Source organism: Amphiura filiformis, chromosome 1 (assembly GCF_039555335.1).
Source record: "Amphiura filiformis chromosome 1, Afil_fr2py, whole genome shotgun sequence".
NCBI classification, from domain to species: Eukaryota; Metazoa; Echinodermata; class Ophiuroidea; order Amphilepidida; family Amphiuridae; genus Amphiura; species Amphiura filiformis.
The window spans coordinates 49,508,454-49,532,853 of NC_092628.1; the positions used below are offsets into that span (position 1 = coordinate 49,508,454).

The 24,400-nt window shown below is 36.5% G+C and overlaps 2 protein-coding genes across 2 annotated transcripts; both read left to right on the top strand.

Annotated features, from left to right (window-relative positions):
* Nucleotides 1-1,311: 1,311 nt before the first annotated feature.
* On the top strand, nt 1,312-10,576 carry LOC140148324 (uncharacterized). The gene is made up of 3 exons (XM_072170238.1): nt 1,312-1,422; nt 1,812-2,337; nt 8,549-10,576. Exons 2-3 carry the CDS (start codon nt 1,936-1,938, stop codon nt 8,813-8,815), a joined length of 669 nt encoding a protein of 222 aa, XP_072026339.1. The 5' UTR covers nt 1,312-1,422; nt 1,812-1,935; the 3' UTR covers nt 8,816-10,576.
* Nucleotides 10,577-14,365: 3,789 nt separating this feature from the next.
* On the top strand, nt 14,366-23,636 carry LOC140166448 (uncharacterized). The gene is made up of 5 exons (XM_072189926.1): nt 14,366-14,564; nt 17,470-17,618; nt 18,925-19,032; nt 19,897-20,000; nt 22,694-23,636. The coding sequence occupies exons 1-5, from the start codon at nt 14,442-14,444 to the stop codon at nt 22,864-22,866; spliced, it is 657 nt and encodes a 218-aa protein (XP_072046027.1). The 5' UTR covers nt 14,366-14,441; the 3' UTR covers nt 22,867-23,636.
* The last annotated feature ends 764 nt before the right edge of the window (nt 23,637-24,400 follow it).

Genomic DNA, 24,400 nt, shown 5'->3' on the forward strand with positions numbered 1-24,400 from the left:
ACTATGAAGTCTCCTTAAGAAGACTAAAACGAAATCTTTTTATAACGGCAAAAATGTCAAAAACTTGCCACTTTGCCGGCAAAAACAGGTTTCAAACAAACCCAGTTACTTTCAAAGTGTTAAAATACTTGAGAAAAAGGTCAAAATTTGGGGGAAAATCACAAAGGTCCATTTCCTCGAAAAGGTATGATAAAAGAACCATCAAAGGTCCACTTAGAGGTAAAAGTCCGATTGATTTCTACGCAAAACAAGTCTCATTTTCGAAAATCCAGAAGCCTGGATGCCGTTAATTACAGCTGCCCACCCAGTAAATTATTTTCACTCATTTGAGGGCAAAAATAAATTAAATTGTCCGCCCAGTAAATTATCCTTATTTACCTCCCTGGCACATCCCCCCTACGTCGGTATTGGCGAGTCGACGTACTAAAAGTTTCAATAAATAATCAGGACAATAGCGTTCCCCACTTTCCAAAATGGATTTACGCCCTTGACGATATAAATGACCACATAAAATAAACAGTAGCGTCAGTAACCGAACAAATTGTATTGTGACAGTTCGTGAACTTGATTCCGTAATTTATAGAATTATCCTGAGAATTATGCACTGAACAAAAAATGGACAATTTATCTGTGTCCAGATTGACTTAACTTGCCTTAAGGGTAATCTTTTTTGAATCAATGGTCTTTTTTGGTTCAAATATGCATTGATAACGTCTTGCGGTTACATGAACATAAATATAATTTCTTATTAAATGGGGTGAGTTTATTGACCAACTTCAAATCATAAAAGCCAATTCAGGTCATTAAACGTCATATTATAGGAAATCTCGTTTCCCTATCAACATGACCCATTTTGTCAAAGAACCACAAAAATGCGTTATATGCTAACAAAATCTTACTGTTTACATTTCGGCCTTTACATAGCAGGTATACTAGTAGCTCTCGAAGGCGATCGTTCACCCCAGGCCTCGACAAATTAAGCCAGCAAAGTTAACTAGGTCTTGCTAAGTTATTTCCGGCAATTTGTAAGCATACTACTACTATCAACTTACCTTTACTCATATGATCGTCTGCCAAATCCTTCCCTTTAGCAAAATGAATTCTTCCAAAACCTATGAATGGCCTGTTACTCGCGCCAATTTCTGGCTCAATTGTGATTGGCTGAATCCGTCATCCATTCAAGGTATAGTGGCATTTACCTTTGTTTACGTAGTAAAAAATTATCACTGAAATGGGTTGGGCTGAGAAATCACGGTGTGTGACTTGCTTGGTATATAAACAAGAGCATCTTTGAGATTATTTTAGTATATCAGCGAAATTTAAAGATCAAATTCTGATGAAGAAACACAGAATATATATAGTCTTGGTAACTCCGTTTTCAACTGTGAGGATGCTGCTTTTGATCTGTTTCGGCAAGTGACGGTGAGAATAACGCTTATGACTTTACTATTATTTACTATAGTTTACTACTCCACACGCTCAATGGTTAACGTGATATGTAGTAAACCCACGTGTTTATTCCGATGAGCTATAGAAAAGATGCGAACAGCTACTATTGAGCAGAAAAAGCATGATTCTTTCTGAAAAAGTTCATTGATTAATTGCTTTTTAATATCACTATCAATGTGATTAATCTTAAGTATTCTTGTATAATACTATGATAATGTACTATTATTTACAGGTTGTTTATGTTTATATTTATAATGTACTATATTTATAGGTTGTTTATGTTTATTTTACTTAGTATATATTTCGCGGGCTTGTTCTTTTACTCATTGGTAAATTATTCTGATTACTTGTTACTTTTGCAGATTTATATGAATACAACACAACATATATCAGACATCATCGGCGATCCAGAAAGGCAGTTAGAAACGCAGAAACCTGCTCAGAAAGTGGCAAAGATTTGTTTTTAAATTGACACAATATTGACAAATGACTATGATGCGAGAAGGTAATCACGTTGAAGGCTGGATGGCAGTTGTGGTCTGCATCCTTGCCTGCCTTCAACTTACATCAGGATGGACTGTGCTAAGAACTCTTACAGGTCATCAGCAACAGCAACAACAGCAACATCAACAAAGTGACATCTTCACATCACATCTTCCTTTCACACATCAAACAGACTCATCACATTTAGAACAGTTAAAAGAACCAGAGCAAATAGAATACAATGTGATGCAACCTCAAAACAATTCATCGCAAGCAGAAGATATCTTTGTAGACATTGCCGATGAAGGACCACTTTCAGAGATTCAAATGAAAATATTACAAGTTCTCCTGAGACGTTATTTAGAAACTGGACAAGAATCAGCTGAAACAATGATCACAAATCTGGTATGTAAAACTTTGTGTGTATTATTTAATACATTGTACATTATCTTATATCTTATTATAATGGTCTGAATAGTAATTTGTATTTATGGCTTACTTATATCGCTTGAACTTTTCTTGTCATGAATTTAGTAAAACACAACACAATTTACTTCATGTATTGTGCCATAGAACAGAATTAAACGATCAACATTGTTTATTATTTGTTACATCTTTTTACAACACGTTTTTTAAAAAGCATTGTTTGTGTAGAATTTGCTAATTGTAAGAAATGATAACTACCAATGCTTTTGAATAATGATACTCAGCACGGACACACATCAGTTGCTTAAAAGTGAAGGATAAGTCATTCAAATTGTCATTTGGTATTTTTGAAATGACAAATTTGGCAAAAAACGAAGAAAACAGCAGTACTAACGAAGTTGAAGCCCCATTCAAATACACGTAGCTAATTTAGATACTGTCAGTATCTAAATTCCAGTATCTAAATTACAGATTCGTGTAAAATGTCTTATTTTGTCTTAAATACACGGCTTTCGGCTGAACCACTCGCAGGCTATGTTAGCACATTTATGACAATGACAAAGGTACCAAAATCTGAATTTTGATGATTTTTACGATCGTCTGGATGAGCAATCACTGAATGGGCCTTTAAATTAAATATGTAATGAGACAATGACATATATTCGAATATGACGCATCCATTATACAGAAGTTCTATTCATTCACAAAAAATATGTTTCTCACGTCTCATTTTTGCTATGGAAAATATGGCAAAACAAACAAACACACAAACAGAAAACGGCAGTATTAACAAAGTTGAAGCCCTATTCAAATAGGCTGCATAGATTAGTCCTATACTTAAAGGAGTATTTCGTGATCATAGTATCCTCTTTTTTTATGACATTTTCAGTAGATATCCACGAAAAATGTTTTTCCCCGAAATTTCAGTTGATTCCGATATTGCGTTGGCGAGTTATGCATGTACATGTACATGTACATGTACCAGAACCTAATTCAAATTTCACGATATTTTTGCTAAACGAATTAATCTGCAAGAACATTTTTGTACATAAGCATTTTGTACCAGTGGTTTCCAGTGGTATAAAAATCTTAATTTTTTTTTTGAAAAGTGTGGGATGATGCTGTGAATCACGAAATGCCCTTTTAAGTATAGAAATTACAGATTCGTGTAAAATGTCTCATTTTGTCTTTAATACACGATTTCTGGCTCAACCACTTGCAATCTACAATTGGCATATCTATGACAACCAAGGTGCCAACATCTGAATTTTGGATGATTTGTACGATCCTCTAGATGAGCAAATCACTGATATAAGTCATTGAATTAGCATGTTATGTTGGACATGGTAATTAATTAATGTTTTATAATGTTTATTGTCCAATGTAAAACAGTTTTCTAGCATCTATTTAAATATATAAGTAGTATTCATGTACAACATCACACGACCACCAGCATGATGTGGATGCATTTGGCTTTCCCCCTTCATAGTTTGAGTATATAGAATTTATGGTTTGAGTCGGCATTTTTGTGTAGTAAGTAGTGTGACTACAATGTAGCTTCAGTGTGATACTTGCAGCTACGTGGTCGTATGCCATGTATACATGGTGCTTCATTAAAATTAAATTTAAAAAAATTAAAATTACTGTTTGTTTATAACATAGGATCTTAAATTTATTTTAATTTCGTTAGATTAAAAGGGCATTTCGTGATCCACAGCATCATCCCCCCACTTTTCTCAAAAAAAGTTGAGATTTTTATATCACTGGAAATCACTGGCTACATAATGTTTATGTACAAAACAATTCTAGCAGATTAATTCATTTAGCCAAGATATCGTGAAATTTGAATTTCATTCTGGTATACCAGAAAATACAATTCACTGAAATTTGGGGAATAAGCTTTTTTCGTAGATATCTATTGAAAAATGTCATAAAAAGAGGATGCTAGGATCATGAAATACTCCTTTAAAGAGAAATTATCATAGATAGAATAAAACTTTGCAACAGATAATGAGCGGCCATAGTAACATACACGTGACTGTTTATACACACGTAAAAATTAAAACAATTTGCTTTAAGACCTATGAAAATAACCAGTTAAATCATAGTATGTATTATCGTGGGAGTGTCAAGAGGTTTTGCAGACAATCTGGTAATCAAAACAAAACACTTAGAAATCTTTAGGCATATAAGCTAATTAGTAATGCAAACCTTTATCAATGAAAATAAACCCAGACTTGGTAGTTTCCTTCAACTCAAACCTTCACCTTGGCGTAGCATACTTTATGCGTACCACCCGCCTGCGTTTCTAAAAGCACCTTATTGAGCACTTTTAATTAAGTGCTCAATTAGACTTTCGCGCGTACTTTTAAAAGCCTTATTGAGCACTTTTAATTAAGTGCTCAACTGCTCAATTAGGCCTTCGCCGCACACTTTTAAAAGCTTTATTGAGCACTTTTAATAAAGTGCTCAATTAGACTTTCGCCGCGCAAAAGTGCGTGGAGAAAGTTAAGATTTCCAAATCGGTTGTGAGTTAAGTATATAAGTTACGTTATGTTCAAGAGACATTCGGTGTTATAACTTACAAAGGTTTGAAAATAATGCCTGGTTCAGCTATTTGGCGATAAACATTTTAATTCAGTTACTTGTGATGATGTTAACCTGATGCTATTGCTCCCAGAAACTGAAATGTTGTCTACACTTCTTTTTTTTGGTGTTTTCTTAAAGGCCCATTCAGTGATTTGCTCATCCGGACGATCGTAAACTCAAAATTCAGATTTTGGTACCTTTGTCATTGTCATAGATGTGCTAACATAGCCTGCGAGTGGTTCAGCCAAAAGCCGTGTATTTAAGACAAAATAAGACATTTTACACGAATCTGTAATTTAGATACTGACGACGTGCCAAAAATGCCAATTTACTTTTTGGGATCCTAATTTGTAAATATCAAATGGAATAGACCTATAATTTTATTGCGAGCGTATAGCGACCAAGAAATCCGTACTGTTTTCCCAAGCCGTTTTAGAGCGTTTTATTTAGTGTGTGCCAAAATCTCTTGAAGTTGAACCCCTCTCAGCCCGGGCTCTCAGCTTGCCAAATATTGCTTGCCCCTGCAGATTAAAAAGTATTCAACAAAACGACCAATAGAAAACGTGTCTGACGTGTAATTCATTTGGAAACGCTCATTAACCACCTCGATTACTAATTACAAGTATGAGATTGCTAATGAGTAATGTCTATACCGGACATTACAAATGTAATATTTTGTCAAGTCTACTAAGGATGCGTAATTTTACTTACGATTGATTAATCACACTCTATATAGAATCAACGTTATATTCTTTACATAAATCAGCCGGTATTTAACTCTTGTCGTTTCACACAGGTGATAGTAATATTGATGGCAGACGAGTGCTATCTCCAATCACTAAATTAGAGGTGTAACGTTTCTCTGATAAATCTGTGATTTGTTTCCATTCGGGTTAAATGACCGGAATTTAGGGGCAATGGGGCAATTTGTCGGATTCAGTTGAGTCCCCGCCCGCCGCCAGCTGCGTATTTCCGTTTTTCAAGTAATGAAATAGCCCACGGGATGAGATTAGAATCCCCGTCACAACATACAAAAGGCTATGAAGTTTTGGTACTCTCAAGTCACCTCATGCCATCACGTGCCAAACTTAAACACCTCTAATATATCTTATTTTCTCATCAGTTTTTTTAGGATAAGTTCTTTGCAGTTTATATATACAGGGTGTCACAATAAAAACAGAACCCTCATTGCGCCCTCTTTTTCTCCAATTCTGAAAGGTGGATCAAATATATTTTGGAAGGCCTATGTAAAGAAACCTTCAATCGTTAACTTTAATAAACCAAAACAAATACGGCTTATAACTTTTGAAGAGATGCCCTTTTAAAGAAAAGTACCCGTTTTTCACTCTGTCCACGGATAGCAAAGAGAGTGGTTGGGATGTGATGGGTCATGGTTTGGAATGGCCTGCAAGATCATCAGACCTCACTTGATTTCTTCCTTTGTGGCCAAATCCAAAGCGACGTCTATGAGCGAGGACCACCAGCTAGCCTTCAAGATCTTCGCAAGCATATTGAGAGGGTTTTATTTTTGGGACACCCTGTATTTAAGGCTATACCTCTGCGTAGCTATATTACATGAAATTTAATGAAATACCCGCGTTTTCACGTGGGTTGCATGTAGCATAGACATGATAGAGGCCACATAGTGTTTTGAGGGTTTCGTACTACGTTTTTGATTCTAAATGGTGTTTAGTGTACACACTCTGTTGCCACCCCAGAACATGTTCAGGGATAAAGTGGGACGACAAAGAGTAAAGTGCCCGGTAAAGTGTCATAAAATGACTATAAAACATGGGACCAAAATAGACAAATGGGGAAGAAAATTTGGCTTTGCTCCTTTACACTTAAATTCGGGGTACTGCCACTGCAAATTAGTTGACATGGCTATTCAATGGCCATGAAGAAACATTTGCCTCATGTACTAATCTTGATACAATTTGTTATGATATTGTCAACATTTTACACAACCCCCCAAACAAACCCATCTTACATGGTAAACCATGGTAAATTAAAAAAAAGGAAAAAAAAAGAAAAGATATTTGACATGCCTACAAAAAGCAGGCCTATGCCCTAATTGCTTTGTTTGCATCAAAATACTAAATCGTGTCAACCTAAAACCAAAGGTCTTTGAACTATGACCTCTTGAAAATCAAAGGTCAGCATACAATGCATGTTTTTGGCAATAGTTATTTTTTTAATAATTTTTTGCATTTTGCAACCCAAACATCTCAAATCACGTCACTGTAAAAGAACAGAGCGTGTTATCAATGTTAACGCGCCATTATAAACCATCTTTGTTCAAAAATGTTACAAGAAACCCTCCAATGACAACCCATCGTTTCAAGTTCTGAGTTTTAGAAATCAAAATAAAGGGAATAAAACCAGGAGCAGATCTTGTCTTGAAAGCTGAATTTATACTTCATCACTGGGCGAAAGCGATTAGCCAATGAGGTAGAGCTTTTCGCTCAGCAATGGAGTAATAAATTCAACATTTATAGTGTAGGAAGAACACACACTAGTGTATAGTACCATATAAGTACCTCTAACTAGAATCGGCTGAGCTTCAAACGGGAGGTTAACAACTATCTTGGCGCCAACCCATCAGTGCTATCACACCGATAGCAGCTGTTAATGCCTTGCATAGTTTAGACATAAAAAAAAGTAAATCACAGCCAATTGTGCGCCTCTGTGTTACGTTATGTTCAAGTAAACAAATAAACCCCTCAACAAACGTTTGAAAAGTTTTTTCAAGCAACTATATATATCTCAAATTATTTGTGTCATATTCATATCGTGTTGCATATGAATGGATAGTTACCATGGTTACTTTATTCGTATTTCCCATTTGACACAATCACCCTCAGGCCGGGCGTGAAAAAGATGATTGTTTCAAATGTGGTGTCATTGTATTCAGGAGTCAACACGACATGAACATAACACAAATAATTTGAGATATAGATGCTTGAAAAAACTTTCCAAACTTTTGTTGAGGAGTTTATAATGATGTCCATCTTATCTGCATGTTTAACCAGGAAACGGAAAGTTTACACTATATTTTACATTCAAGATATTTCCTTAAATGCATTTTTGGAAGTAAAGAAGCAACAGTGCTGCATGGCAGTGTTACTGCACTTGCTGGTACATTCAAGTAAAGCCAAAGGTTGACAAAATGTAGCGTAGCAGGTATAAAGACATGTGTGTCAGTTTAGCCTTGGGTCTGAATACTAACACCTTGCTGGAGATACATGCACTTCTTGTTTAAATAAAATCATTTGGAAATGAATTTGGAGAAAACCTTCTGTTAATAAAATACTATGCTGAGGCACCAGCCTGGCTGACTCACGCTCCAGTAATTTCAGATGATTGAGCTCAGTAATACATCAAAGAATGCCTTCCAATTCATGAAAACAAATAGATAATCAGCTTATCGGATTAAAAGCTTAGAGGGAAGGTCTTGCTGCTCAACGAGTGTTTGTAATTATCAGAAGGATTTCTCCAAATTCATTCTCTAATGTACTGGATAGACATAGTATTGGTCTTCTTATTTCTGGCGATTGCACTTTTATTAACGCTTTACTTCCTTATTTATGTATTCTTACAGGTAAATCAAGTTGAAAAGAGGTCATTACACGAAGGGAGACATAAGGGAGGACGACACCGAAGACAAAATGGACGCGGACGCCCCAGCGGACGCCCAACACGTGGTCCACCAAGAACCTGTACATTTCAAGTTAACGTACCAATGGTATACACTGGCGAATGTAGAACAATGGGCAGGGCACCTGTACAAATTCCTGCTTGCGATTTCCCGGGAAATTCAACGCACCAAGAGGAGGTCATGATGCTCTGGGTGTATGACTGTATATGAGACTATTTTTTCCCAATTCATCAATTTTTGTTAATATTGTATATTATGGGTATAAGATATTTATTATGTATTTCCCACCTTCAGAGTGTTGTAAAAACTGTTGTCCACCATTTGACTTAGCACACATCCAAATTTATTAAAGTACATAAGTGCAATGCCAATGTGTTTTGCAGGGGTTCACATCCCTAACTGTTGTTGATTTAATTAAATGTTCATCTGGAATTTATCAAAGGACACGTCAATGATATAGAGTTGAAGACGGGGCTCTAAGTGGAAATGAGGGAACGGGGATGTGCGACAGATTCGGGTGCATTTGCAGCCATTTAGGTTTAAGAAAGGGTGCTTTTTCAAAATTTAATCAAAAAGAGTTTTTCGAAAAAAAAAAATTGTTTAAAGTCGGGTAGTTTTACGGAGTCCCGGCTACACATAACCCCACTTAAACCAAACCTGAGACCCCGGAGGTTATGGTTAAGCTTTGCATATAGTGTATTCATTGGGTTAGATTGGGTTAGAATTAACTGTTAGGTGCAGGTAACGCACTAAATTGACCAGCAACAACAACAAAACAAAACAAAAACACCCACACTGTTACCCTATTCTCATGTAAAATTTTCACCAAATGCAATGCTGCTAGTGCGGCACAGATACGGTGTAATTCGCCAGCGAAGTTGTTACATAACTCCTTGGTAACTGAATCACGCACCTTTTGAAATTGGTGGTACATGTATATATGCCATAGACTTTGTGTTGCGATCATTTCGATCGTGGTGCAGAACTCAAAAGCGTGATCCAGTTGACATAGTGATAATCGGATTACACGTAACACTTCGCTGCATGGCGAATTATCGTTGAAGGAAAAAACACGTACATGCCTACTCTTCAATAACAAAGCAATCGAGTAGAATGTCTGAACACTAGTGAGGTTGCGATATCCAAACGCCGCGGCGTGATCGTACGCCCGTCTCTCTCAAAATCACTCTCCTGTGACGGAGCAAGTCTGTCGCTTATTTTGCCAGCATTGAAGATTATGCACGTACGAAATGAACGTGCGGACAACGTAGAAAATGAAAAAGTGTCCGTTTTACAAATTACCGAATAGGGTGCAACTTGCTAGACTTGAGTCCAGTCCTCGTTTACGGAGTTTAGGGTTGGGGTAGGGCAGTTTTGTAATAAGACTAGTAGAGTTGCACCCTATTCGGCAATCGCTCCAAAAACAGTCAAGAACATACGAAATAAAGTCCAATATGATCCATTTTGTTTGCAAGAAATCATTATAATAAAGCAACAGACATGCGCACGGAAGAAGTTGAAATTGCGTGACGTGGTTCATGCAATGCGACTAATTTTCCCCATAAAAAAGTATCATTTTGAAAATAAAGTCATGATGATAGTGGTCCGTAAAATATTAGTTTTTTTTTGGCAACCATAATATTAGGAAAGCACTGAAATACAATTAAGTGGCATGTTAATCTTGGTTTAGTCCTAACCAAAAGCATGCTGTACTGAATAATTAGATATAAGGTCTGCCGAAGACCACTGCATTTTTTGTTTGTCGCCCTCCTTTGACCAAACTATAGATGTTGGTCTCGATCCCAGCCGGCTTGTGCCAAAGGAGCAGTAAGCTGATCATGACTAGAGATAGTATAAAGGCTGTATGAACGCAGGGTCCACGCAGGACGTATGGGACATCACAATCTGTGCACATTAGGGGCCGTTCACAAACACTTGTTATGGGGGGGGGGCTGATGCAAACAAATTTCATCGCGAAAAATTTTCGGCCCCCCCCCCCTTTACAGACCTCAAAATTTCAGGGCCCCCTTTTGCATCAGGCCCCCTAACAAGTGTTTGTGAACGGTCCCTTACATGGGGAATTGGTTTGTTTGCTGGGTTGTATTTTGCTACAAAGCTGATTAACAAGAGCTTCCTTATTGCTAAATGATGTATATGATAATGGCTCGCAAATGATGTATAATAATATTTAATGTATATTGTAATTATTTTTATTATGATGTAAATTAAAGACTGTGAATTTACATAATTTATTCTTGTATGTGAACAAACATTGAATGCAACATATTATTTCAAGATATATATTGATGTAAACAATAAATGAGTTGTAAAGCCGATTTCGTTATAAAGTTATAAGAAATTATGGCACCATATGATAATCCAGACAATTTTAGAGCAATTTTACTCCCGATATCATAATGGGCTATTCCAGAAAATAGATGCACACCCCCTAAAGAGGAGTTTGGATTTCCGGACTTTTTGTCCGGTCGTGAATGTTGGAAATCCAGACTTTTAAAAGTGTCCAAAGGCAAACAAATCCAGCAGATTTGGGAGCTCATTTTGGACATTTTCATACATTTAATTACATTTCCAAGCTTTTCCCAGTAACTTTGGCATCTGGAATTCCAGTCTTTTACAGAAAGCAAACTTGGAAATCCAAACATTTCTTTTATTGAAAAGTTACTCCTTTATAGTGGTGTGTACTTATATTTTGGAATAGCCCACTAATATAGCACTAATTAAAAAAAAAAACCACCCCAATACCTACTGTTGCCAGATGAAACATAGCTCAATCCTTTATTTGGACCTAACTGGCAGTAAAAGTAAAATTTTAATTGTTGGCCAATTTTGGGAAGAAGTGCGGGATCGGAAAGAAGGGTCAAAACATGCGTTTTAGTGTGTTTTTGTATGCTGCAAACAATGCATAAAATACTCTGAAAAAACGCGGCATCAATCATTGCTTTGAGACATTTTGTGCCTTGGTAAGACATGTTGCTGGAAGACGTGTCTCAGATGAGTCTTACTCCGTTTCTTTAGCCAATACATATGTTTCTTTTCTTTTTTAAGTTTTCAATAGGGTTATCGTGCAGCTTAAGGGGGTACTACACCCCTTGCCAATTTTGTGCTTATTTTTGCAATTATATCAAAAATTATAGCATATTGGTGACAAGTAAGATATGTATATTATAGGGGCAAAGACTACAACTACTGTACTGAAAATTCAGCAACTCAAAGCAAGTAGTTATTGATTTATTGATCAAATGTTGGTTTCCCTCATTTTTGACAGTAGCCCTAACTCCACAACTGTTGTCTGTGCTGAAATACAGTAGTGCAGTAGTTGTAGTCCTTGCCCCTATATAATATACATATCTTACTTGTCCACAATATGCTATAATTTTTAAGAAAAATGCAAAAATAGGTACAAAATTGGGCAGGGGTGTATAGTACCCCCTTAATTAGAAAAGGAATAAGCTTTATATGCATGACGGCGCGGTGTAATTATCAATTGAAATAATTTGCACAACGAAACAGAATTTATAATTTCAATTTCTAAGATTTTAGCCAACGAAACGCCCTGAACATTAATTTAGCATTGTTGAAATATCTAGATTCAGCTCTAGTTGTTTTAAGTAAGTTTTACTTGGGTAATGCAGGAATAGTAGGCCTAATGACCAACATTCTGTTTTATACCATGATATTGTAGTATCTCAACTATCACAACTTCAGCTGTGTAAATTACATAAATTCCCGCTAAAAATAAATTAAAACCCACTCTGGGCTTTTTGTAATAACCAGACTATATAGTATTATTTATTTATCTATGCAAACTATTCTGTTATATAATTGACAGGGTGATTTGTCTTGTCCTGTGGGTCACTCCCGTTGTAGTTTATTGTGGAGCCTGGGGGGGGTCACTCGCATACCAAAGTGGTACGCATGCTCGTCCCCAAAAATGTCGAAAAAGGATCGATTTTGGCCTTGTGGCGGCGTCGAAGTTTTTAGAAAAAAGGATGCTTTTCGGGTAAAGTTTCGACGTTTAGGGTATCTTTTTTCAACTTCAATGGGTTTGTTTTAGAGTTTACGCCATTTAGGGGTCCATTTTAGTTTCTTACGCCAAATTACGCCATATTTTATGGCTAAGATTTTCAGAGCCTTACGCCAATAAGGGGTGAAATTTTCTACACTGATTTTTGAGGTGCTGGGACGAGCATGCATACCACTTTGGTATGAGAGTCAGTGACCCCACCGGGTTGTGGAGGTGACGCGTAGCCTATGTAGGCCCGGGGAAAAAATTTGTACGGGGGTGTGCCACGCAGACTTTCGGATGCTGACTTTCTCTATACCTACTTTTTGCTGTTTTTGCTACCCATCAGTATACCAATTTTCAAGAAAAAGCACCCAAAAAGCACCCAAATGTGCCACAATTGGGCGCTTTAATGGCATTTTTGCCCAAATGCGCCCAATTGGGCGCATTGGTATCCACTGAAAACCCACCCATCGATATACCAAAATCGCTGAAAAGGTACCCCAAAACCGTGGCACATCCCCGTATACCTTCAACCAGGAAGAACCCCCCCGGGTATGTAGGATTGTTAAGATCATGGGTTAACCCCACCCCCTTCAGCCGCTATCACCCAAAGACCCAACTGTTTTCCGAACACATTGTTTGTCACCCCATTTTGTCCATGGATCTATCAGCCAGAGGCCCCTATTTTTGCTGAACCATGAAATGGTATCAGCCTATCTTACTTAGGCCTACTTACTGATTTACTTACAGACTGACTAACCTTTTGGTCTGAAATAGGTATATAATAGGCCTATCTCGAAATGCCACTAAGGTATGACTCCCCGGGTGGTGTCAAATGAAAGAGAAAAAAAAAAGAATATAAGAAAAAAATCGTATAATGAAATGGTATCAAGAAAGATATTTTGGCACGTCAAGGGGGGGTGGGGGCAAAGATTTTTGGCACGGCCGGGCGAGTTTTGGCATAAATCCGACGCACCCCCCCCCCAATTTGGAAAAGTATACAAAAAGTTTTTACGCTTTTTGGACAAAAAAGTCAAAATTTTGGGAAGAAAGTCCACTTTTCACAAAAAGCGCCCCCTTGAAAAAAAAAAGTCCACTTTTTCAAAATCAGCACCCCAATGAAATCCTGCGTATGGGCCTACCCCTCTTGCACATGTTAAAATTTTGGGATCCCAATTTTCAAACCTTAAATCGGGTCTATGCGAGCGCAGCGAGCAAGAAAATTTGCATAGGCCTATATTAATTTTCCTAGATCCTGAGCCTTTTTAGAGCCATGAATGTGTGCCAAAAATCGTTTGCCTCCCTCTCTCGGCTGGCCAAAAATTGCTTGCCTCCCCCCTTTTTCGGATCCCCAAAATTTCTTGCCCCTCCCAATTTTACCCTCCCTCAGGACTCATAATTATTGCACAGCCCCTATTTTAGGCAATCGTAAGGTCAGCTGGATGATCAGGAGGCTGTATCTGTCGCCCTCATCAACAGCACAAATCAATTATCAGGGCCTGTCAATTATCTCGTCGCCCTGGTGCATAGACGCTTTACAGTGTTTTTAAAATAATATTTATAGAATTAATTCTTTGTTTAATACATAGACAGGTTTTGCATTATGAATAATACATCTGATAACCACAAAAATAAAGGGTGTTTCCTTTGGTGTTAAACAATGAAGTATTATTTTCTTTTATTCTGAGTTTAACCTTATGATTCAACGTAGTTATACTAGAAACACCGCGCAAGTAGAATAACAAACAACTAGTAGAAGTTGAACAGAACAGGTGCATCAAAATCTATCAATTTACTGAATTTACAATAATGCCGAAACCAAAAAAGAAGAGCAAAAGTAAAACGCCTCCAGATTCTACTCTTCCTGATCGTCCTGTGGATCCAATTCCACCAGTTGAACCTGGACCAGGGAAATCGTCGCATCAAGAAAATGTAAGTTGTGATACACGTACATTGTTTGTAAGTAAGTAAGCTTACGTTACGGCACTGACTGCCACAGTGCCACTGCCTCATTGACAATGACATGAACTTTTAAGGTTGGTCTGAACCCTGGAATTATGGAAACTTTCGGGCCTCATAACTTCTAAATTGTTGGTCTAAAGTATATAAAAGTATACATATTTAGAATGGCAAAGACTTGATAAGTTCATCTGTGAGGTCAAATTTGGGCCAAAATGGCACTTTTGGCCCAAAACCCAAAAAATAACGGTTTTTGGCCCACTTCTTTTTTGTGCACCGTAACAAAAAAATTCTTGGGCCAAAATTTTTTTTTTATTAATTTTGAAAAACTAGATCAAAATATCTAGGACCCGTTTTTCATTTTTTGAATTTTGACCAATTTCACCAAAAATATTTGAAATTTGTGCCAAAATCGGGCTTTTTTATGATTTTTTTGAAAAATCAGCATTTTTTTACCATTTTGGCGCAAATTTCTCAAAGTTAGTCGAAATTCAAAAAAATGAAAAAACGGGTCCTAGATATTTTGATCTAGTTTTTAAAAATTAATTTAAAATTTTGGCCAAGAATTTTTTTGTTACGGTGCACAAAAGAAGTGGGCCAAAAACTGTTATTTTTAGATTTTGGGCCAAAAGTGCCATTTTGGCCCAAATTTGACCTCACAGATGAACTTATCAAATCTTTGTCATTCTAAATATGTATACTTTTATATGCTTTGGACCAACAATTTAGAAGTTATGAGGCCCGAAAGTTCCCATATTTCCAGGGTTCAGACCAACCTTAAGGGTACATAACACAAAATAACTTTCCATAGACTTTACGTGCAAAATAGATGTCACGTTTTAGGCCATAAGTCGAGTTATGTCTTACTTCTGCATAACATATCTGAAAATTCCCCAAATTTTATAGGTATGCTAGGTGAATTCAAATTTGCCATCAAACTGCATCATTTTACATATCAAATTAAAGCCCTTGAGTAAAGAAAGCCAAAACTGAAAACATATTTGTCATAGCACTTTCCGTAACAAAGTTACATCTTGTCAAAGATTGACTTTCATCAAAAAGATTCTGCTAGCAAAATTCCCCAAAACAGCATTTAGGGGTGTTTCTAGATCTTAGTCTCATGGCGATAGCAGCTTTTTTTAATGGAACTGCTATCAAAATCCCTCGAAAATTCCATGTGCGAGTGGCTCATCACCATAAAAAATCATATATTTGGGTCAAGTGAAGTATAGAAAACATATTTATGTAGGTTTCCTTTACCCTGAGTAAAGATAGTCACTTGTGCTGAGCATCAAATTGGTCACTTATCGCTCACTGTTCAAAATGTGACATCTACACCAATTACAGTCCCCGAAACTGTCTACTTTTTAGCCGACCTCAATTCCGAAACATTTAGTGATAGTTAAAAATGCGATCCCCAACCCTTTGGTTACCTTTGGACTGAATTTGTCGAAATCTCCGCGAGTCTCCGTGTCTGAAATTCCCGGTACAAACATCGAAAATGTCGCAATTCTCAGTTCCGTGATGATACTATATCCGCAACCGCTGTTTTCATACATGAATATGCATATCTCTGACCCTGTAAGGTCAAAAACGTATGTTGATTTCAACCAATCCGATCCACCGCTTAATAAGCAGCTTGATACTGACGTCATATCTGAGGTGACCAGGAGGCAGGAGCTACCATTTTGGTAAACTGAACTCGACTCGTGCGTTCTTTTGGTTCACATAAATCGAACAAAATTTTCAATAACGGGTAATAGTATGATTTCAATTTTTTATTAATGAAGTTACTTGTAGTTTTGAGGAATGACAAAGTTGTTTTTCCTGTGTTTACTTCCGACTGCTAACCACGTTTTGACCTTGTGTGTTCATGCGCTAATCATCGTAAACATCACTCAAATTTTCACGTTTTCTGTTCAAATTAGTAGAGATCACATTCACAAGTTCTAGCAAAACACGATTTTCAACACTAAAATTGTTAATATTGTACCGATTTTGCACGATTTTTATGCAAAGTTGGGACTATAGGCGTGAAAAACTTTTGCCGGAAACCGCTTCACAGGCGGATTTAGTGGTATGAACCCTTAAAACATTGCATTGCTATGTGCATTGCCAATAAATCTAAACAAAAGCGAATGGCAGTCTACAGTGTTTTTATTAATAATTATCATCGTGATCATGTAATGAATTGATTTCAAATTAGAGATCCTATTTTTCTCATTAAATTTAAAATATATTGAAAATAGGAGTTCCAAATCGGTGTATTTCCGGAGATATCAAAAAACTGTTTAATTGGTCTCAAACGTGGTATATACCACAGTCGAAGATTTTATAAGTGGGTCATATACACAATCTAGAAAGTGTACACCCTCGTCACGGTTGAGTGAGTTCTTGCCCCTCCTTCTGAATTTGGATGGCCTCCCTGACTCTCCTTGCGAGTCTCTGTTGAGTAATTTGGCCCCCTCCCAGTCGATGACATGACTATCTTGTGCTATGTGGATGTCCCAAATTCCCAAATAAAAGATGGGTAGAGTTTCGGTTTATTCTTTTAAATAAAATATCTATTAGAAAAGTAAGCATTAGTGTTTCTACAAAAAAACAAACAAAAACAAACAAACAAACAAACAAAAACCCCACCAAACTATGCATAACTTACATATACTGTACAGTACAGTGGATTAAAATTGCTCCCTTTATTTTTACATTTATTAAAAATCGATATACAACATACACAAAACAGCCTTTGGATATTGCATTTTACACCTGAAATCTTATAACATCTTGATCAATCAAGAATATTGTTTTGGACTATTCTGCAGATTTATATTGCACTATTTTCATGCTTTTGATTGTGTAATCTGTTCTATTTTTGCAGCTGAAAGCTGTATTGACTGGAGAAAAGGTAGACTTGGACACAAAAGAGTTCCTTGGAGAAAGGATAGCTGCTAAAGTATTTGAACAGTTGACCACACATGAGATACGGGATTTGAAAACGGTGTTTGATGCATTTGCCAATAAAAAAGGGTAATAATGTATGCATTTTGTTCCTTTTGTTAATGGATGCTACATGTACCGTATTCATTCCAATAAGCGCCCATGCCCCAATAAGCGCCCACCCAGCCCACCCAGGGTATTTTCAATTTGCTATTAAAGGGTACCATTAATGTTGAAGTGACAGATAGACGTCGATACATACAGTGAAATAGCTGGAGGACTACAAGTCCTGTGTAAACTTGCAATACATTTTCTGCATCAGAAAAGCTACTAGAACGCTCAGGACCCTTTTATAACCTCGCAATTTGTCTCTAATAAACGCCCATTATTAAAAAATTAGGTAAACCAGGTAAAAACTAAGCGCCCACTCAAAATGACTTTGTTAAGCGCCCTGGGCGCTTACTGGAATGAATACGGTATGCCACACTTTCTCTTTCTGTTTTGTTACACTTTGTGGCTGCAAGCTGCATGTGCAAAAATTATGTGTACCCCAGGTTGGTGAATTCTCAAAATGGACCACCTAAAAATTGCTCCCCCTTTTGACATACCATAATTTGAGAAACCACAATTTAAAACTTGATTGAAATTGACTAACCATGTGATGCGAGTATATAGCGAGAAAAATATTTTGCCATATCATTGAATGTTTTTTCACACATTTTTACACCTTTTTTGGATGTATTATTGAAACAGTGTCCCTATAATTCACCACACATATTTATTGCTCCACTTAAATTTGAACAGGAACTGGAGTAAGTGCATCAATTTGCTAAACTGATCACTGTAGAGCCTGTTATGAAATTCAATCTCTTTCAACAACTAAAAAATGCCTTGGAAATTTTCTTAGCATAATGAATAATACTGTGATTGTGGACTACATGTATGATGTAGAAAAAAATAAGATTGACGTAACTAAATATTAAAGTTCATTGTTTTTGCCTAAACTTCATGTGCAATATGAATTTTTGGGTCATTAAGTTTTGTTACCTGGAGAGATTTGATCATGTCTCACCTCCTTTTTCAACCAAATCAAAGGTAATAACTCTTGTAGTGAGGGATTAACATTTTTAACCACAAATTGCCTCGGGCAAAACTCAATCCTGGGAACTAAATACCACACAAGGTCATTTTTATGTAACTCATTGACCCATGTGTGCCATATACTGCCTCTAGCTATAATGACAGCCTGGTGATGTGGTCAACTCATTGACAGATACCAACCTCAGGAGGGAATTACATTTTTGATCAATTCTCTTCAGGTAGTGAAACGTAATGTAAAAACACTCTAGTATATTCAGCACAGACTAACATTTAAAACAAGCTTTTCTATTTGCAGCCATATCAGTGCTCATAATATCAAGAGAGCATTCCGTGCCTTGGGTTTCAAGATGACAAAAGAACAAGCAGCAGCTATGGTAGCAGATATTGACTTAGATAGATCAGGGTAAGTCAAATAAGTACCCCTAACAGTCCATGTAGATCAGGGTAGGTCAAATATTAAAGTGCCCCTAATCAATCAATCAATAAGTAAATAAATAAATTAAGCAATCAATCAATCAATCCATCAGCACCTTTAAAAGTCCTAAAAGATCAGGATAGGTCAAATAAGCACCCTTTTAAGTCCCAATAGATCAGGGTAGGTCAAATAAGCACCCTTTTAAGTCCCAATAGATCAGGGTAGGTCAAATAAGCACCCTTTTAAGTCCCAATAGATCAGGGTAGGTCAAATAAGCACCCATAAAAGTCCCTATCAATCAATCGATCAATCAATCAATCAATCAATCAGTGACATTTATAGAGTACAAAAACAATTTGCAATTGTTTGAGAGGACAAATTTTTTTTATAATACACATAATTAAAACAAATACAATTGCTATGAATGTACATGAATTTTGTTATCCCATTTGCAATTTTGCATACTAACAAATTATAGTAATGGCCAAGAAATTAATGATTGAATGTAGTTGCTAATTCAAACTGAATACACCTTTGTGAAATTGAATATCCTAACATGTTCCACTCACCTGACGTTAGTGGCAGTCAGGGTGTGTCATCGATTGGTAAGAACCATCTCTGACAGCGGTCTTTTCAATGTGGAGAGCATTTGTTTATTCATGGTTGAAAGTTGGGACATTTGTAAATATCAGGTTTGAAAATAATTGACCAAATTCATATAAGATGTTCATAAATGAATTTTCATATGGTAGAAAATGTGAAAATAAAATTAGATCACTCAACTTTAATATACAAAATCCAATATGTGTGATGCCATTGCCCATTTCATTGTTATCCTTATTGCATCAACAGGACTATTGATTTTGATGAGTTTCTTCAGTTCATCATTGACAAACAGGGGACAGCGAGAGATGTACAGATAGAAATAGCACAAGGCTTCAGGATGTTTGATTATGGTAGGTGGTAAATTGTCTTTTACATAAATAGTGAAAGTTGTGTGCTTTGTACTTTTACAAGTAATACTAGTGTGATGGTATACAAATATTGACTGTCTATAATTGTGATACTAAAATATATCATAATGTCAAATTTTTACTCTTCCATTTCATGAGACGATAGCTAGCCGAGTCAAATGTAACAGTCAAAAATTGACCTTGTGAAATATATAAAGCAGACAATATTTGTTTTATGAAACGATTGTTTATTACATGTACATACCTTATAAACATAATAATTGTTAGGTAATCCCAACATTTCATTGGTCGATTGCGCCAGCATGCAAGTGTGGTATTTTGACTACTTCCACGTGTGCAGGGTTATAGCCATGCCGGTCGGCACCGGTCGGGGTAACCGGCACAGACCGCACTAATTCCATGATCCCTCATGTTCGCTAAAAAGATTGTGCCCGAGCCAAAACTCTAATTGGATAGTAAAATTAGCGAAACTCAACTTGGGCTAGCTATAACCCTGCATGTGTGCGTATAAATTACGCAGAAACAGGGAAGTAGCAAGTACCCCTATTACCACACTGTGTCACGACCCTGTCTAATCATAGCTCTTTTGACCTCTGAGAGTTGCTACAAACTGTTGTGAATGGGGCTACTGTAAAAAAATTGTATCTGCTCGGTTGTTTGTTGTAATCACTAGTAGATAACAAAATACACACTGGACAAAGCTTTGTGTATTGAGTGTGTAAAAGAAAATATAGGAATAATGTTATATTGATTGACTAGATATCCTGAAGATAAAATCAGGTAAGCCACAAGATTTAGTTAATTGTCTGAGCGGTCCGTGATTGGTAGGTCTAATCCCCAGTGGGGTCACTCCCTGGCAGGGGGGACGCGTAGGACCATTACCACAATTAAAAATTACCCCTTTTCACAGTCAATTTCAAGGACAAATCATGAAATTTTACCCCCTTTTTTACTCCAAAACAAGGACAAAATGGTACTCTGAAACACCCCTATTTTTTAGATTCCGAGGACACATTTGCAATTTTGACCCTATTTCAACATTTCAAGGACGAGGCTTTTATGAATGTTTTTTCAGTAATTAACAGGGCATCGCAGAATTCAAGTAGTACCTCTTGCATATTTGTTGAAATACAAATATTTCTGTGACACCCTGTATAATTACAGTGATAACCTTATACCCCAAATTTAATCCTGTGATTTATTTATCTGGCCTGCTATCCACAGTATCAGGAGCAAAAATTCAGAACCCTTTTTTTTTCAATTTCGCGGACATTTGTGCGATAAAACACCACTATTTTTCCAATTTCACTGACAATTTTGTCTGTGGACAAGCCCTAAAAATGACCCCTTTTTCTGTGATTTTGGAAACGATCGTGTGGTCAGTATTGCAAGTTTAGTGACCCCATGGGGGTCTAATCATAGACATTCATCAGTATGTACACAAAGCGGTGAAATCCCAATGATGCTTATATCATGCAATAAGGTATTTGTCCCTTAGCCATAAAACTTGTGTTATGTCTGACCAAGGTGCAGAGGCTTGTCATGGGATTAGCATTGTTGTGATGTTTAAAATATCAAACTGATAGTTGGTGGTATAAATATCAAATGATTATCAACCAATGAACTGTCTTGAATGAGTGATAAAATACAAAATATCCATTGGCTCAAATCATTGTATTATATGATGTAGACTAATTTTTTTGGCAGGTCAAAAGGGCAGATTTTTGGCAGATGTATTGGTCACTTTTTTGATATTAAGCTCTAAAAAGGCATAGAAAAAACCCAGGAGCATGTTCAAATGTGCATACTTTCTTTTGGTGTATCCTTGATATAAGATTTTCATGAGTTAAGACTCTATTGTGGAATTAAGCAGCTTGCAGAACATAAATAATTTCTGTGCTATGCTAATTCCATGCAGTTTTACACAAGGATAAACCAAAATGTACTGCTCACTGAGCTTGTATCACATGATCTGGAATCACGGCTGTTTGATGTGATCATTTATTAGTTTTTCAAACAAAATATCATGTACAACCCAATTTTAGGCTTAAACAGCTAAAAGCGATATCATGCTAATGTATACAGATGCTTTTAAATCATTTTCACTTTTAAATTTCCCATTTTTTTACAAAATTATTCACTTTTACATCATTTTTTAAAGCTTTTTTGGATATAAAATGTATCTATTTATGACAAAATTGGTGGCGCTATTTAGTTACTGAAAATTACTCTTTCAAACTTTTAATACAAACAATTTTTTGATGAAATATGTGTATAAAATTTCTTTGCTGCTTGTTTCACCTATTCCATGTGTTCAAGGCAGTATTGATCACCTACCCTTGCAAATTAAGAAATACGATTAAGGTTAAATAGCGCCATCTATAGTTTGCATTTAGTTAATAATGAAGCCAATTCTATATACATCAAACAACCATGGAATGTTGTAAAGGGTGTGTGTGTGGGGGAGAGGGGGAGGTTGTTTGGCACATACACCCTGGGTACACATAATTATTGCACAACCTATAAGTGTATAGCTTGTGTTTGGGTTAAATACTTGTTTGCTTTTTATCTTGCATCATTCCTTTTATTTAACCAGGCCCTCATGATACAGTTTGTAATGTACTGACTACAGAAGTAATCCTAATATTTCCCTTCACTACTTTTACCTAATCCAGATAACTCAGGTCACATCACACTGGACAACCTGAAGAGAGCCTGCAAGGATGCTGGTGTCAAATTTACAGATGCTGAGCTAAGAGACATGATTGAGGAAGCAGACCGTAATGGTGATAACATGGTGGATCTGGAAGAATTTACCAGTGTTATGTTGAAAACTAACTTATTCTGAGATATATTTGAAGATGTATGGTAATTTTAGGTCCATGTCAGAGCCCTCCAGCTCCATACTAAAGTTTGTTCGGCTTATAATAGGTGAAAATTACTTGTTTATTGTTACTGTGCACGTAAGTTTAAGTCCCAACGGACGCTTACATAAATTCACATAAGCGTGTGCCAGTCATGCATAATATGAAGCGTGCAACTAGCGTAAGTTTTTTTCACCTATTATAAGCTGAATAAACTGTTTGGAGATAAATATTCCTTCATAAGGAGGAGTATTCCATATTAGAAAGAAATTGGGACAGACATTTTCACCTGGTTTAAGTCCAATACTAATAGTGCTTTTTTATTTAGTATGTAGTCATTAACATAAATGCGACGAGACAGCTATTGTGGGTACTCATGTTTGTGTTCAGTGGCATGTATACTACAATAGTGGTTTGAGTGAGTGCTTGCGATTTGAAGCTGTAAAATTCACTTTGACTTCACTGACTGTCACTTGGTAAAAAGCAGTTAATATCACTCATACATAAATTCTAGACAGTTCGTTGATTGATTACCGTTTATCATTTTTACCATCAGCATCTCCGTGTGATGGTCTTTACCATCATAGTTCTGCGCTCTAGACTCGCTGAATTTAGTTATTATATGGGGTGGACCCCAAAATGTGAAGTATATCATGGCAAAACATGGTGTTATGTTGATGAAAAAATGTATTTCCTACCTTAAATAGTATTTTAGTAATAGAATTTATGTATGAGTGATATAAAACAAATATTAACTGTCTTAAATTAGTGTAATGGTTTTGAAATATAATCACACTGTGAAAGATTTATTGTTCCATTCCACTCGCCGTTCCGCTCATGGAATGGAACAATCCATCTTTCACCTCGTGATTATATTTCGACCATCACACTCACAGACAGTTAATATTTGTATAATATAATATAAGGCTAGTTACTGGCTAGAACCCAGTCAAGGGTGACAAGGCAAGCCCAGATTTCTGTTGTAAAAAGCTCAGGGAGGGCAAGTCATGGGTTCATGATAAGAGCTTTTATTGATGAATCATTTAGGCTGGCACAGGACCTGAGCTATAATCATGTGTGAAATGGTTGAGGCACTTTATGCATTGCCCACATCTCTGCTCCTCTTGAACAATGTTGAAAGCATTGAAAGATGCTATGCCTAGAGGGAGTGGTAGACAAGGACTAAGAAAGCACACAAACAAAAATGAATTTTACACCATATCTACAATTCATATGGATTTAGTCATAAAAATCTCAAGGTCCCTATGCACAAAATAAGTTAGACTGGGTTTAACAATGGACCTGTTCTAACTATGAAGGTTTTACTTAGGGATGGATCATTTTATTCTTTTCCTCCTTTACTCTTAGTAAAGTCCAACAGTGAAACTTGTCAAACTACATCAATCTATAAGCTACTTATTGTACATCCTGTAACAGGATGTACAATAATACAATAAGGTATATGTAAATACCAAAATGTTCCTTCTGCTTAAGACTAATCTTCATAGTTAGAACTGG

Coding starts and splice junctions, on each gene's coding strand:
- LOC140166448 (XM_072189926.1), top strand. CDS start 14,442: ATGCCGAAACCAAAAAAGAAGAGCAAAAGTAAAACGCCTCCAGATTCT. Junction 17,619..18,924: donor GCATTTGCCAATAAAAAAGG/GTAATAATGTAT, acceptor TTCTATTTGCAG/CCATATCAGTGCTCATAATA. Junction 20,001..22,693: donor CTTCAGGATGTTTGATTATG/GTAGGTGGTAAA, acceptor TACCTAATCCAG/ATAACTCAGGTCACATCACA.
- LOC140148324 (XM_072170238.1), top strand. CDS start 1,936: ATGACTATGATGCGAGAAGGTAATCACGTTGAAGGCTGGATGGCAGTT. Junction 2,338..8,548: donor AAACAATGATCACAAATCTG/GTATGTAAAACT, acceptor GTATTCTTACAG/GTAAATCAAGTTGAAAAGAG.